The sequence below is a fragment of the Propithecus coquereli genome, unplaced genomic scaffold (genome assembly GCF_000956105.1).
Source record: "Propithecus coquereli isolate 6110/MARCELLA unplaced genomic scaffold, Pcoq_1.0 Scaffold59, whole genome shotgun sequence".
Classification (NCBI taxonomy): domain Eukaryota; kingdom Metazoa; phylum Chordata; class Mammalia; order Primates; family Indriidae; genus Propithecus; species Propithecus coquereli.
In genome coordinates, this window is record NW_012151840.1 from 5,620,029 (window position 1) to 5,631,967 (window position 11,939).

Consider the following 11,939-nt stretch of genomic DNA (forward strand, 5'->3'; position numbering starts at 1 on the left):
AAGAGGCCCATTTTTCTCCTGAGCCTCAATAGCAGTGCCTTGCTAGAACAGGGCAGTGTCTAACTTTCTCCTCCTTGCTACTCCATAGAAGCTGCCTCTATGTCTGGTGATGATAACCTTGAAGAAGACTATTTGCTTTGAAGTTTGGACTTCAGCTGGCTCAGCCATCTGCTTTGCTGTGTGAGTGGAGCCATCATCTATCTGTAGCAACAGGAAAGTAACGAGGGTGACAACAGGGGCCTTGCTTGATTCCTTCTTCCCTGTGCCCTGTCTTAATACACTTCTCTGCAGCTGCTTTCCTGTAGCTTAACTTGCTGTCAGATTGAGCCCTTTCAAGCTTTTTGTGTCTTTGTGTGTTTGTGTCTTTGGCAGGTTTTGGTGCCTGGAGAGAGGAGTCTGTGGTAGAGAGAGATCCATGAAGTCCTTTATTACGTATACAGTCTGGCTTGCTTTGGACCAAATTCGTTTTCTCCTTCCATTGGACTACCAAAAAGCGTGGGGCAGAGGGAAACAGACACATTCCCCCTACTCCAACTCCGATTTCTCCCCTCCCTTCAGTGTTTGAATACTGCTGTTCCAGGCTGTTCAGCGCCAGGCTCGGTCCCCTCTGCCAGTCATAATGCACAGTGCTGCTAGGCTGTGTCCTTTTTGAGGCTGGGAAACAGCCAGAGTTTGGTCATTGGATGTGATGATTCTGTAAACTTCTGACTCACGTTCTCAGGTGACTATGGTTAAAGGAAAGGAAGTTTTTGAGTGGTAAGCTCAAAGACTGGGGGCTCAGACTGCAGTTGAGTCAGGAGACAAAGGCAAAAATCAGCATAATTATATTAAAAGGCCTTGAAGTAAGAAGAGAATACTACCTCCTAGCCTCAATTGCTGGTGTTATTGGAGACAGATTTTTGAAACTGTGCTCCAACTAATTCTCTGTAAATTTTAGTTAAAATACAAGTAAAGGGGACAGGAAGCTCAGGAAATACTCTAAATTGCTAACATAATATCCATATGTATACATACACATGTACCTGTAGAGAACATATATAGTTCTGTTTAAATCATTTTGAGGGGATTCTTTGCTGAATAAAGTTCTCAAGAAAATTAATCTAAAACCAAATGCTTATTGAATCACAAGGTGTAAACAGGCTGTGGGAAAGTATCTTCTGAGCATAAATCTGGTAAAAACTGCCAGCCACCTCAGGTAAAACAGTCTGTCCGTGAAACAAATGTTCACCCCATGCACACATTCATATCCTTTCCCTACGGTTATTTCAGATATAACCATTCACTAAGAACCAGCACCAGTTCAGGCTGTGTGAATAAGACCCCACCTAAACTATTTGGAAGAAAAGGCCTGGATTAGGATTCTAGAAATCTGGATTCTAGGGATAGATCCCTACTGCCAACTTATTTTAACTTTAGGTAGCCTATTTCTCTATAGCATCTTTCCACTTCTGACAGTATTGGGAGGCTAGGTGAGAACTTCGAAGGTACTTGAAAGTAAATATAAACATTTAGTAATATGGGTGGTAGAAAAATGGCAAATGAAATGAACCAAGCAAGATGAACTGCATAACTTAAACCTGTATAAGACAGCATTATGTGACAATTGTTTAAAGTCTAGGGATTAGTGAGGTCTGTCTATATATTACATGGCAACTATATGTTCCCACAACCACAATTTTCAAAATTTTCTCAGAAAAATCTCAGTACCAATTAGTAGAAAGCCCTAGAGAAGGAGCAGCTCTGGTGAGCAGTTTGTGTAGTCTTGGAGGAATCCTTGAGGGGCTTTTTTTTTTTTTTTTTTTTTTTTTTTTTTTTTTGTGACTTTTCACATTGTCACACATGGGCTGCAGTGAACTCACTGAGGCGTGCTCAGCCCTGGAATTGGGGCCACCATACAACAGGGCTGTGAGGCCATTTAATCCCCGTTTCCTTAGTTCCTCAGGGGATCTTTACTCTTGAGGATAGACGTCACTTGATATCACTCACAGGACTCCCTAGTCTGAAAAATAAGTAGTGTCTCACTTCTCTCCATAACTTGTTACTGCAGGTAAAAGTCTATTCCTTTAATATGCCCTGTAAGTCTTGTCAGTTTACATCTCATTCTGATGGGCTCCTTGTCATTCTAATGCAACCCAGTACTTTTCCTGCTGTCTGGAATGCCATCTTCTATGCTACCTATTTCATCTGTTGATCTTCCCCATGAGCCGAAGCCGAGGAACCCACGCACCTTCTCTGGTTTTCTCCACATTTAAAGAGTTAGCACCTGTCTCCAGTGTGAACTGAACTATATGAATGAAAACATCTAACAAGGCCTAGTCTTTCTGAATCCCCTTTCCCTTGACCAGGTGCTCAGTAGATGGTTAGAATAAGTTGAGAAATGATTTTGGGGCAGAGAGGAAGGCAAATCCTTGGGTCCCTTCCGTCTCTTGTTCAAGTCCCTCTGTAAGTTTCATGTTCCACTCCAGCCAACCCTACTATCCCCCCAAGAAAGAGTGAACACTTGATGATTGCACTACCCTTTATTTCTAGGATGGAGGAAGGTGTCCTGAATCACATCCTGGGCCCCTGGTTCCCATGTGTCAAGGATTCCAGCCCCTCAGAGTTGGAATAAGCATGTTCAGGGAGGTTCGCTGGGCAGGTGGCCAGGGTCCCTTTCAAGGGGGTACATCATAAAGATGACATTGTCCCAGGGAGGGAGGGCAGGGTGATCTGGTCTGACCACCTCAAAGCCCATGTAGCTGAAGGCCCTCAGCAGGGCACCTGTGAAAGGATAGAACAAGTGATTAGAATTTTCTTGAAACAATACGTGTATTCCCCCAGAGATTTGATTTCCCCCACTAGAGAGTGGCCCTGGGGAGCAGTGTAGTGCAGGCATAAAGATGTGCTTTAGAGTCAAACAGACCTAGTCTTTCACCCTGGCTTTAACACTTAGCTTATAATGTTCTATGAGTTAATCCTTCAGTTTTCTCATTTGTAAAATGGAAATCCATAGCCCCTTCCTCACAGAATTTAAGATTAAATGGGATGTTTATGAAGTGCTTAACACAATGATAGCATAGTAAACTCTTAAATGGCATCTATGAATGGTTATTGACTATCCTTTGTTTTATATCGAACAGAGTATAAACTTGGGGGAAGAGGTTATAGTTTCTATAACATATGCTCCAGGCATCTGGTTAAATATATTCTTGTTTTGGCCTTGCCCAACCCTTCCACACTGTAGGTGCTCAGTACATTTGAGCCCCTTTTTGTCCTGCTGACCACATCCCTTTGAATGGATTTTGTGTAATTTCACCAGTGCTCCTTCAGTCTGGCCTCTAACACCACCTGCAAGGGGCTTCCCGATAGTCTAGTAACTTAATTTCCTTTATGATGGGAGGCAAGAAGAGAAGGGGGAAGAGGGTCTCCTACAAAGGAAAAGGAACTATCCAGCTGCCTCAGCACGAAGGACAAGGGAGGATAGCCAATCCCCACCTCTGTCATTCCGATCATTTTGGAAGTTCACAAACACGGAGTCCACGTTGGTCTTCTCCTCCACATACTCCAGTGTTGCGGTCAAACTAGGGGCCAGAGAGAAAAACACAGTTAATGAAATGTTCAGCCAACTCAATCCAGAAAGACACCCATTTGGAGCAGAAGAAATCTTTTTTGCCCTCCTGGATGCCCCCAAGCCAGGAAATGAAAGTTGCTAAACTAGTTTTGGTAGATTTTTCTCTGAAGCCAAGGGATTGCACACTACTGGACTAAGACATAAACCACAGAATGGGTCTAGGGAGAAGGAACTGCTCTGTTGAGATGAACAACTAGAAAGTACTTTGACTCATTCAACTATTTCTGGATTCCCACTTCTGTATTTGAGTCCAGCAACTTCCCATGGACTTGTTCCTTGAGCCCCAGATCCTGGCTCAGTTCATAGGCTTGTCTGTATGCCAGTTGAGTGGTCTGCATGTATCCAGTTCCTGAATCAGCCCCACTTACTGATTATGACATAAGGGTGAAATGCCCTGCCTCTTCCCTCCCCACAGTCCCACAGGCTCAGTCACCTCTCCCGGTTGCCTTGATCCAAGGCCCGATATGGAATATCCAGGAAGAGTCGGTGGTCACAGAGAAGGCCGTGCCAATGGGCAGAGGTCTGGGGGGTGAGGCGGAAGTGGAAGTCTAACTGTATTGGGTCCTGGTGGAGCAGGGGGTCAGTAGCCAGCACCGTCAGGTTTCCAGCCTGGAAAAGGAGTAAAAATGAGAGCAATAGTCTCCTATGTGCTCATCTAGTTCTCAATCAGATTTCAGGCAGATCTGTGTCTGTGGAAGCAAGCGGGGGTTGATGGGGGGAGGGCCCCGGGAGAATTGGAGCCAAGGTCTTGGAGATGCAACAGTATCCCTTAGTCCTAGGAACTAAGAGCCTACCCTGTTATGTAGCTCTCCTTGATTCAAACGATCTGGACTCTGGAGCTGAGGCAGTATTGCTGCCTGCTGACCTCACCACAGGAATGCAATAACCACTTAGAAACGTAAGATGTTTACAGAGCTTATTGCTTAAACAACGTGCTGCTATCCATTTCCTTTCTTGCTAATAATACTCTTCCACTTTTTTCATCATAATGGTTTTCTCTTAATTCTTCCATTTCTCACTTAAAATGCAGAAGTCACAACCAAGCATGTTACTGCAGTATAATACAAGGGCATGTGCAAGAGTTCTGGATTGTAGACCCAGCCTAGCATCAAAACAGCTTTATGGGGCCGGGCGTGGTGGCTCACGCCTGTAATCCTAGCTCTCTGGGAGCCGAGGCGGGCAGATTGAGCTCAGGAGTTCGAAACCAGCCTGAGCAAGAGCGGGACCCCATCTCTACTAAAAATAGAAAGAAATTAATTGGACAACTAAAAATATACAGAAAAAATTAGCTGGGCATGGTGGCGCATGCCTGTAGTCCCAGCTACTCGGGAGGCTGAGGCAGAAGGATCGCTTGAGCCCAGAAGTATGAGGTTGCCGTGAGCTAGGCTGATGCCACGGCACTCACTCTAGCCTGGGCAAAAGAGTGAGACTCTGTCTCAAAAAAAAAAAAAAAAAAAACAGCTTTATGTCCCAGAAGTCTTAACACTGCTCCGCCTCTGTCCCCACTTCTTTTCCCATCCTGCTTTCCACTACCAGCTGTATGCCCTGAATTTACCATCTCTGGGCCAGAATCCTCGTGTATAAAACAAGTAGCTTTTACACATGAGCTCCAAGGGCCCATCTGCCTCTAGCTTTCTATGATTCATTTTCCAACGAGCTAACGTCCCTCCCTGCAAGGTGTCATTACAGCAAGCAAAGAGCTGCCCTGTCACAGTCCACTTACCGAGTACAGTTCTTTAAGCTGGTTGTTGTTACCCTGCTCGGTGCTTCTGCCCACCGGGAGGCCGGCTGGGGACTCAGGAGCACTGGAGGCAGTAACGGGGCCGGAGGGTCAAGTCCTCCTGTTCCTTATAAGAGATGCTGGTTGGGAAAGAGACCCAAATTAGTTTATCTCAGAATCTGTGGTGGGGAGAGATTCATAACTTCCAGGTATACAGGACCAGGCTCTGGCGCTATCTGTATCTTGTGTGGACCAGCCTGTTTCCACGTTCCCAGGCCAGGCAGAAGAAAAAATTCTACTAAAGTCTCATGCCAGCCATCCACCCTATTTTGCTATTATCACTTCTTGCCATTTGGGAATTCCTTTCAAATTCTTTTCTTTTTCCTTATAGTTTATCCAAACAACTACAAATGGAGATGAAAACAAGTACCTTTTATAACAACAAGGCAGCATCTTCTCCCGGAGGGTGATCCGGTATTTGTAACAGTAAAGATAGTAGGCAAATGGTGACCAGATCGGGTAGAGGTAGTTCCGTGTTTTTCCCCTCTTGATATAAGAAAGGGAGTAGAGAGAGGGGCGCCACCTGTTACAAGGCAGTTTTTCAGTTCAGTGCCTCCCTGCGGCAAAGTGAGGTTCAGAGATGGGCAGCAGAGTTTAGGCAAACTGGTGTCATTGTGACTCAGTGGGCACTATGACATGGACAAGGTGTCAGCCCTTATGTCACTTCAGAACTCCACTCTGCTGCTCCCCTACCCCCTTAACCCAGGCTCATATTCAACTAGTATGCACTTCACAGCTGTATAGTGGTTAACACACAGTACTTTAAAACTTCTGTACTGGTTGGCAAACAGCCTTGCCTTAAGCACTTGTGCCTACCTGCTCTGGCTCTGGGGACACTCCCCTTCCTCCACAATCTAGCAACTAAAGAGTTGGTGTTTGACACTGCAGGAGGCTTCCAAGGCCCTGATCCAGTGTTGAGCTTTAGTTGGTTCCCTGTTCCCACCAGTTCAATATTTTTATTATCGTCCCTACCCTTAATAACCCAGGGGTGCTACAGATTGTTGAACTTTCTCTATTGCTTTGTAGGGTAGCAGTTGCAAACTAAATGCCTTCAGGGTTTTTAGCTGGGGGGAGGGGGCAATAGCAAAATGGAAAGCTCACACCCTGTCTAAAGCCGGCCCAACTCAGCTCCATCCAGCTGGCATGCGGGAATGCAGACTTGGTGGTGCCAGAGCATATGATTTTTCAACAGAAACTGGAAAGACAGAGTTTTGTGGCAAATTTCTCTAATTTTTAAAAAATATTGGCTACTAACTCAAAAAATAAAAACCGATGATAAAAAAAATCAACGTTGTGAGCAAAATTTGGTTGTGGGGCCACCAGTTTGACATCTCTGCATATTTGTTTATTCATTCTTTCAACAAACATTTATTGAGGGCCTACTGTAATGAGCCAGGCACTATTCTAGATGCTTGGGATACATCAATGAACAAAATAGGTCCCTGCCCCATGGGACTTACCTTCTAAAAGTGAGAGAACCTAGAAAATAAACATAATAAGTAAATTATTTAGTATGTTAGAAGATAACTGCTATGGGGCAAAAATAAAGGAGGATCAGGAGCATGAAGGGGATGGGGCAGGGCTGCAGTAATAAATAGGGTGATCCAGTGGGCCTAACTGAAAAACTGACGTTTAATCAAAGACTAGAGGAGAGGAGGTTGTTAACCAGATCAGCATCTGGGGATAAGGGCATTCCATGCAAAAGCAACTGCCAGCACAAAAGCCCCAAAGAGGAAATCTGCCTGCTGTTTTCATGAAACAGCAAGGCGGCCACTGGGGGTAAAGCAGTGTAAACCATAGGGTGAAACTAACCTGGGCAGATTATATAGGGCCTTGTAGACCACTGTATGGCATTTTTCTTTTTCTCTGAGTAAAGGGTGATGTCATTGCAAAGCTTTGGGTGGAAGAATGACATGATCTGACTTATGCTTTTTTTTTTTTTTTGAGAGATTCATCGCAAAGACTGAGTTATGCTTTTAAAAAGATCATTCTGGTTGCTATGTTATAAGTAAGCTGTAGAGAATTTATTATAGAAAATTAAAGGAGATCTGTTAGGAGACTATTGCAGTAATACAGGAGAAAGATAGTGTCTTATTCCAGGATAGAGCCATTGGAGATGGTGGCAAATGGTTGGATTCTGGAAATAGAGATGCTCCTTGACTTAGTGAAGTTACATCCTGATAAACCCACTGTAAGTTGAAAGTATCCTAAGTCAAAAATGCATTTAATACATCTGATCTACTGAGCATCATAGCTTAGCCTAGCCTACCTTCAATGTGCTCAGAAAACTTATGTTAGCCTACAGTCGAGCAAAATCATCTAATACAAAGCTTATTTTATAACAAAGTGTTGAATATTTCATGTAACTTGATGTTCTACCCAATGTGTATTGCTTTCACACCATTGTAAAGTCAAAAAATTGTAAGTCAAACCATTGTAAGTTGGGGCAAATCTGTAGTTTAAAGGTAGAACCCACAGGATGTCCTGATGGAGTATGAGAGGAGTTAAGGTGAGTCCAGAACTGAAAGAATGGAATTTCCACCAACTGGGGTGGGAAAGGATGCAGGTGGGGCAGTTTGCAGGCAGGGGGCATAGATCAGTTTAGTTTGGGATATGTTAACTTTGAGATGTCCCTTACGTTGTAAGGGGAAGATGATATATAAGCAGTTGAATACTCGAGTCTGGAGTTTGGGAGAAGTCTGTTATGGAGATAGAAATTTGGAAGGTATTGGCATATAAATAGTAGCGTAAGCCATGAGAGTAAGTGTATACTGAGAAGAGTAAAGGTCCAAAGACTGAGTCATGGGGGCAACCTAAGAAGTGGAGAGAAACAAGAAATAAGCAAAGGAGGCTGTGTGAAGACTGGTGAAATCGGAAGAAAACAAAACTGGTGTCCTGGAAGCCAAGTAATATAAGTGTATTTAGGAGGAGGGATGACTGATCAGTCTGTTTAAGGGCCAAATATGATGATGCATAGAGCCTCTTTCCATAATCTCCTCTGCCAAACAGACCCTCTTTCCTCCTATTTTTATGGTCTTCAGTACTGAGACCCTCCACAGGGGGAACCGTCTGGGCCCTACGATCGTTTCCGTTTTCTGTGGCTATATCCCATGTGATTTAAAATTCCTTAAATATTAGCTTAAATACTGCAGTGTAATGATTAAGGGTTAGATGCCTCCCGGAGTTGTCAGCTTTTTCCAAAGGATCCCATCCTTCTACCACTTTTAGGTAGATTTGAAATAAGGAAAAATGAAAGCAACATTCTTCCTTCAGTATCCAGTTATCATAGAATGTCAGAATTAAAAATTGCCTCAGACAGCAACTACAGCTAAACCGAAGCCCCCACTTTAAAGATAAAATCAAGAGAAAGATAACTCCCTTGCCGGTGTCATTCACCTAACACTCATTCTATTATCAGTCAATAATTATGGGCGTCCCTCCTCCTGCCAAAAAAACAGCGAGAGAGGAGTGAGGAAAATGCGGAATCATGGAGCGTGGAGCATTTATTTCAACTCCCTTATCTCACGGCGACGTTGGCGATTCAGTGAAGCCGCAGTCCAACCCGTCCCCCCAACTCAGCCCAGACCGAAGCCGCGCCGGCTCAGGCACGCCGCGGGCAGCCCCTGTGGGGGCCTTTACTGCTGCCGAACGCCGGGGTCCTTCCTCAGGTCTCCCTCTGTGCACGGGAACATGGCGGCGCCCACGGTCACGGCCCCGGGCAGAGCTCTCCTGCGGGCAGGCGCTGAGCTGCTGCTGCGAGGGAAAGTCCGGGAGCTGCTCCGGCCGCGACTTGAAGTGGGCATCCCCCACCCGGCGCGCGACTTCAGCCTCTCTCAAAACCGGGTGAGAGCTGGGTCTGGCTTACGGGGCTGTTAAGCCCGAGTATCATTTCTGGGAGCGCGCTGAATCCAGACTGGAGTGGCTCGGTCTGGGGGGTGGCGGGGTTTCCTTGAAGTGCAGGCGGCAGGTAGCAGAGGGTGTTCTCTGCGGAGACTTGCTCACCCTTGCTTTCCTGGTTTCCAGGACACTGTCATCGTGGAGCGCTGGTGGAAGGTGCCGCTGGCTGGGGAGGGCCGGAAGCCGCGTTTGCACCGGCGACACCGCGTCTATAAGCTGGTGGAGGACACGAAACATCAGCCCAAAGAAAACCTGGAGCTCATCCTCACGCAGTCTGTGGACGGTAAGGCCCCGGTTGAGCTACTTCCTCTCTCAGGCTGGTCGTGTTCGGCATCAACTTTTTTCTGCCCTTCTTCCTCAGCTGTTTGCCTTGCTTTTACAACTTCGTGGAAATAATCAGCTCCATATGTGAAAAGGGGAAGCCTTGAAAAGCACTGTGGTTGTGATACTGGCCTCTGGCACGGAAGATTAAAGCGTGAAGGCAGCAACATTAACAGTGTGTGGGGAGAGGGGCCTGACAGTTTGTGCCACAGATACTGAAATCTGACAGGACAACTCCTCATTCTATATAGGGAAACTAAATTTCTACATCAAGTCTTAAAGAGACTAATTAACAGTCTCTTAAGTGTTGTGTCTGGAGAATATGAATTAACATTTATTTTAGGAAGAACGAGTACTGTGAGACAATAAGAGATGCTTCTCTCCTTGATCATCTTTTCTTTAGGGACTCATAGAAGTGTTCTAATCCAATGTCTCTGTTTTTCTCGTTGGTAGAACTTGGAGTCCGGGGTGACCTGGTCTCAGTGAAGAAATCTGTGGGTCGTAATTGGCTCCTTCCTGAGGGACTGGCTGTATATGCATCCCCTGAAAACAAGAAGCTGTTTGAAGAGGAGAAATTGGTGAGCTTAAAGGAAGCGCAGAGAGACTTGGAGGAATAAAACTTTAAGCTTTTCTTTAGCAACTTTCTTCCTTTTGATACTTAATTTGAAAATAAAGTAGGAACTAGGAGAAGAGGAATCCAGAAGCCTAGCATAGTAAGAGTTTGATACTACTTAACATGAGCTCTTTTTTCCTATACTTATTTTCATCTTTAACTTTCTATTCTAGCTGAGACAAGAAGGAAAATTAGAGAGGATCCAGACCAAGGCAGGTGAGGCGGTGAGTAGAAACATGGGAAGTCTTTAATTTTTGGTTACTTACAGGAGTTACTGACCTCTTCCCGAGTGTCTCCCTGATTTCCTTGAAGTTTTCTGATTGCAGACACAAGAACGGGAGAAAGGGCAAGTGTTGTGGCTGCCCTATATAACTGGTATGGAGACTTCTTGGGAGATCTGATGTGTTGCATGTAGTACCCTAGTATATTGAGGGAGGCCCCAATCTGGGCATCACAAGACCCATAGAAAAGTTTGAGATGAGGGCTGTGCCTTCAAGACTGTTTACAGGCAAGTTGGAGAGAACATATATACATGAGAAAGTGATCAGTAAGCTCAAGGCAGTAAATTATAAGAGTGCCATGGCATAATGGGTTTTGGGGTGGTTGGGGATGGCTTTTTTTCACGTGGAATTAAATTAGGCTTTCTGGAAATAGGTTTTGGTTAGGCCAGGAGGATGGGAAAAGTATTCTTAAGGGAGAAAAGATATAAGTAGGAATTTAAAGCATGTTTTAACATAGAAAGTGCACCAGTCTAGCTAAAGCAGAGCATTATGTAGTATTAATATAATATTAGGAAAGCGCCTAGAAAGGGGATTGGGGCAAGATTTGCAACACATCTTGAATTCTCAGCTAATGAATTTATACTTCATTCTGTACACAGGGAGGAACTGTTAGTGGGTTATGGGTGGGACTGAAGGGCCAGAAGTATTGGTCTATTGAAAGTCATTCCATTCTGAGATATACTAGTGACCCCCACTGATGATCCTAACTTTGACAAACCCTGTTTCTCCTGGTTTAGGAAACAGCAGTGTATAAGTGACATCTCCTTACAACATATTGCTGAAATATCTTTTGACAGCATTAGCTTTGAGACAATAAAAAGATTCTATTTTTCCCATTGATCTTCTCACCTGTCTTGGCTGTGAGGCAGAAATTATGCCCTTTTCCTGAACTCTCAGACCTTGTGACACACTAACATGTTTCCTCTCCTTCGATTCCAACTCTAACCCAGTCCCTACTTAAAATTCCTTTCAGACAGTGAAATTTCTGAGAAGCTGTCACCTCGAGGTGGGAATGAAGAACAATGTCAAATGGGAGCTGAACCCTGAAATAGTTGCCCGCCACTTCTTCAAGAATGTGAGTGTTCCCAAAGGGCACCATATCCCTGGGATTGGAAGCTCCCTCAGGGAAGTAGACCCAAGTTGATCCCTTTCTTAGGAAAGGATGTGATCATCCAGCTGGGAGTTAAGGAAAGTGTTCTTGGTTGGTTTTCAGGGGTATGGCAGGGAAATGGGTAAGGACTAGTGATGGTCACATAGAATTTAAAGACTGATAGGAAGAGACCAGCCGGGCGCGGTGGCTCACGCCTGTAATCCTAGCACCCTGGGAGGCCAAGACAGGCGGATTGTTTGAGCTTAGGAGTTCAAAACCAGCCTGAGCAAGAGCGAGACCCCGTCTCTACTAAAAATAGAAAGAAATTAATTGGACAACTAAAAATA

General features: G+C 44.8%; 3 protein-coding genes across 4 annotated transcripts in view; 2 read left to right on the forward strand and 1 right to left on the reverse strand.

Annotated features, from left to right (window-relative positions):
* Positions 1–1,111, forward strand: part of TDRKH (tudor and KH domain containing) — a 14,632-nt gene extending 13,521 nt beyond the window's left edge. The window contains exon 13 of the mRNA XM_012658849.1: positions 89–1,111. Coding sequence (XP_012514303.1) covers positions 89–141 — 53 coding nt within the window. The 3' untranslated portion in view covers positions 142–1,111. The remainder of the gene's footprint in view (positions 1–88) is intronic.
* Positions 1,112–2,504: 1,393 nt separating this feature from the next.
* OAZ3 (ornithine decarboxylase antizyme 3) lies at positions 2,505–9,568 on the reverse strand. Its single transcript, XM_012658852.1, is given in 6 exon segments — positions 2,505–2,760; positions 3,475–3,560; positions 4,044–4,219; positions 5,334–5,408; positions 5,410–5,470; positions 9,393–9,568. Coding segments are annotated over 6 exon segments (573 nt in total). The 5' UTR covers positions 9,425–9,568; the 3' UTR covers positions 2,505–2,617.
* The window catches only part of MRPL9 (mitochondrial ribosomal protein L9), a 4,201-nt gene continuing 1,262 nt past the window's right edge, over positions 9,001–11,939 (forward strand). For both annotated transcript variants that reach the window (XM_012658850.1, XM_012658851.1), the window contains exons 1-5: positions 9,001–9,233; positions 9,414–9,570; positions 10,062–10,186; positions 10,395–10,445; positions 11,476–11,577. In XM_012658850.1, coding sequence (XP_012514304.1) covers positions 9,081–9,233; positions 9,414–9,570; positions 10,062–10,186; positions 10,395–10,445; positions 11,476–11,577 — 588 coding nt within the window. In that variant the 5' untranslated portion in view covers positions 9,001–9,080. The remainder of the gene's footprint in view (positions 9,234–9,413; positions 9,571–10,061; positions 10,187–10,394; positions 10,446–11,475; positions 11,578–11,939) is intronic.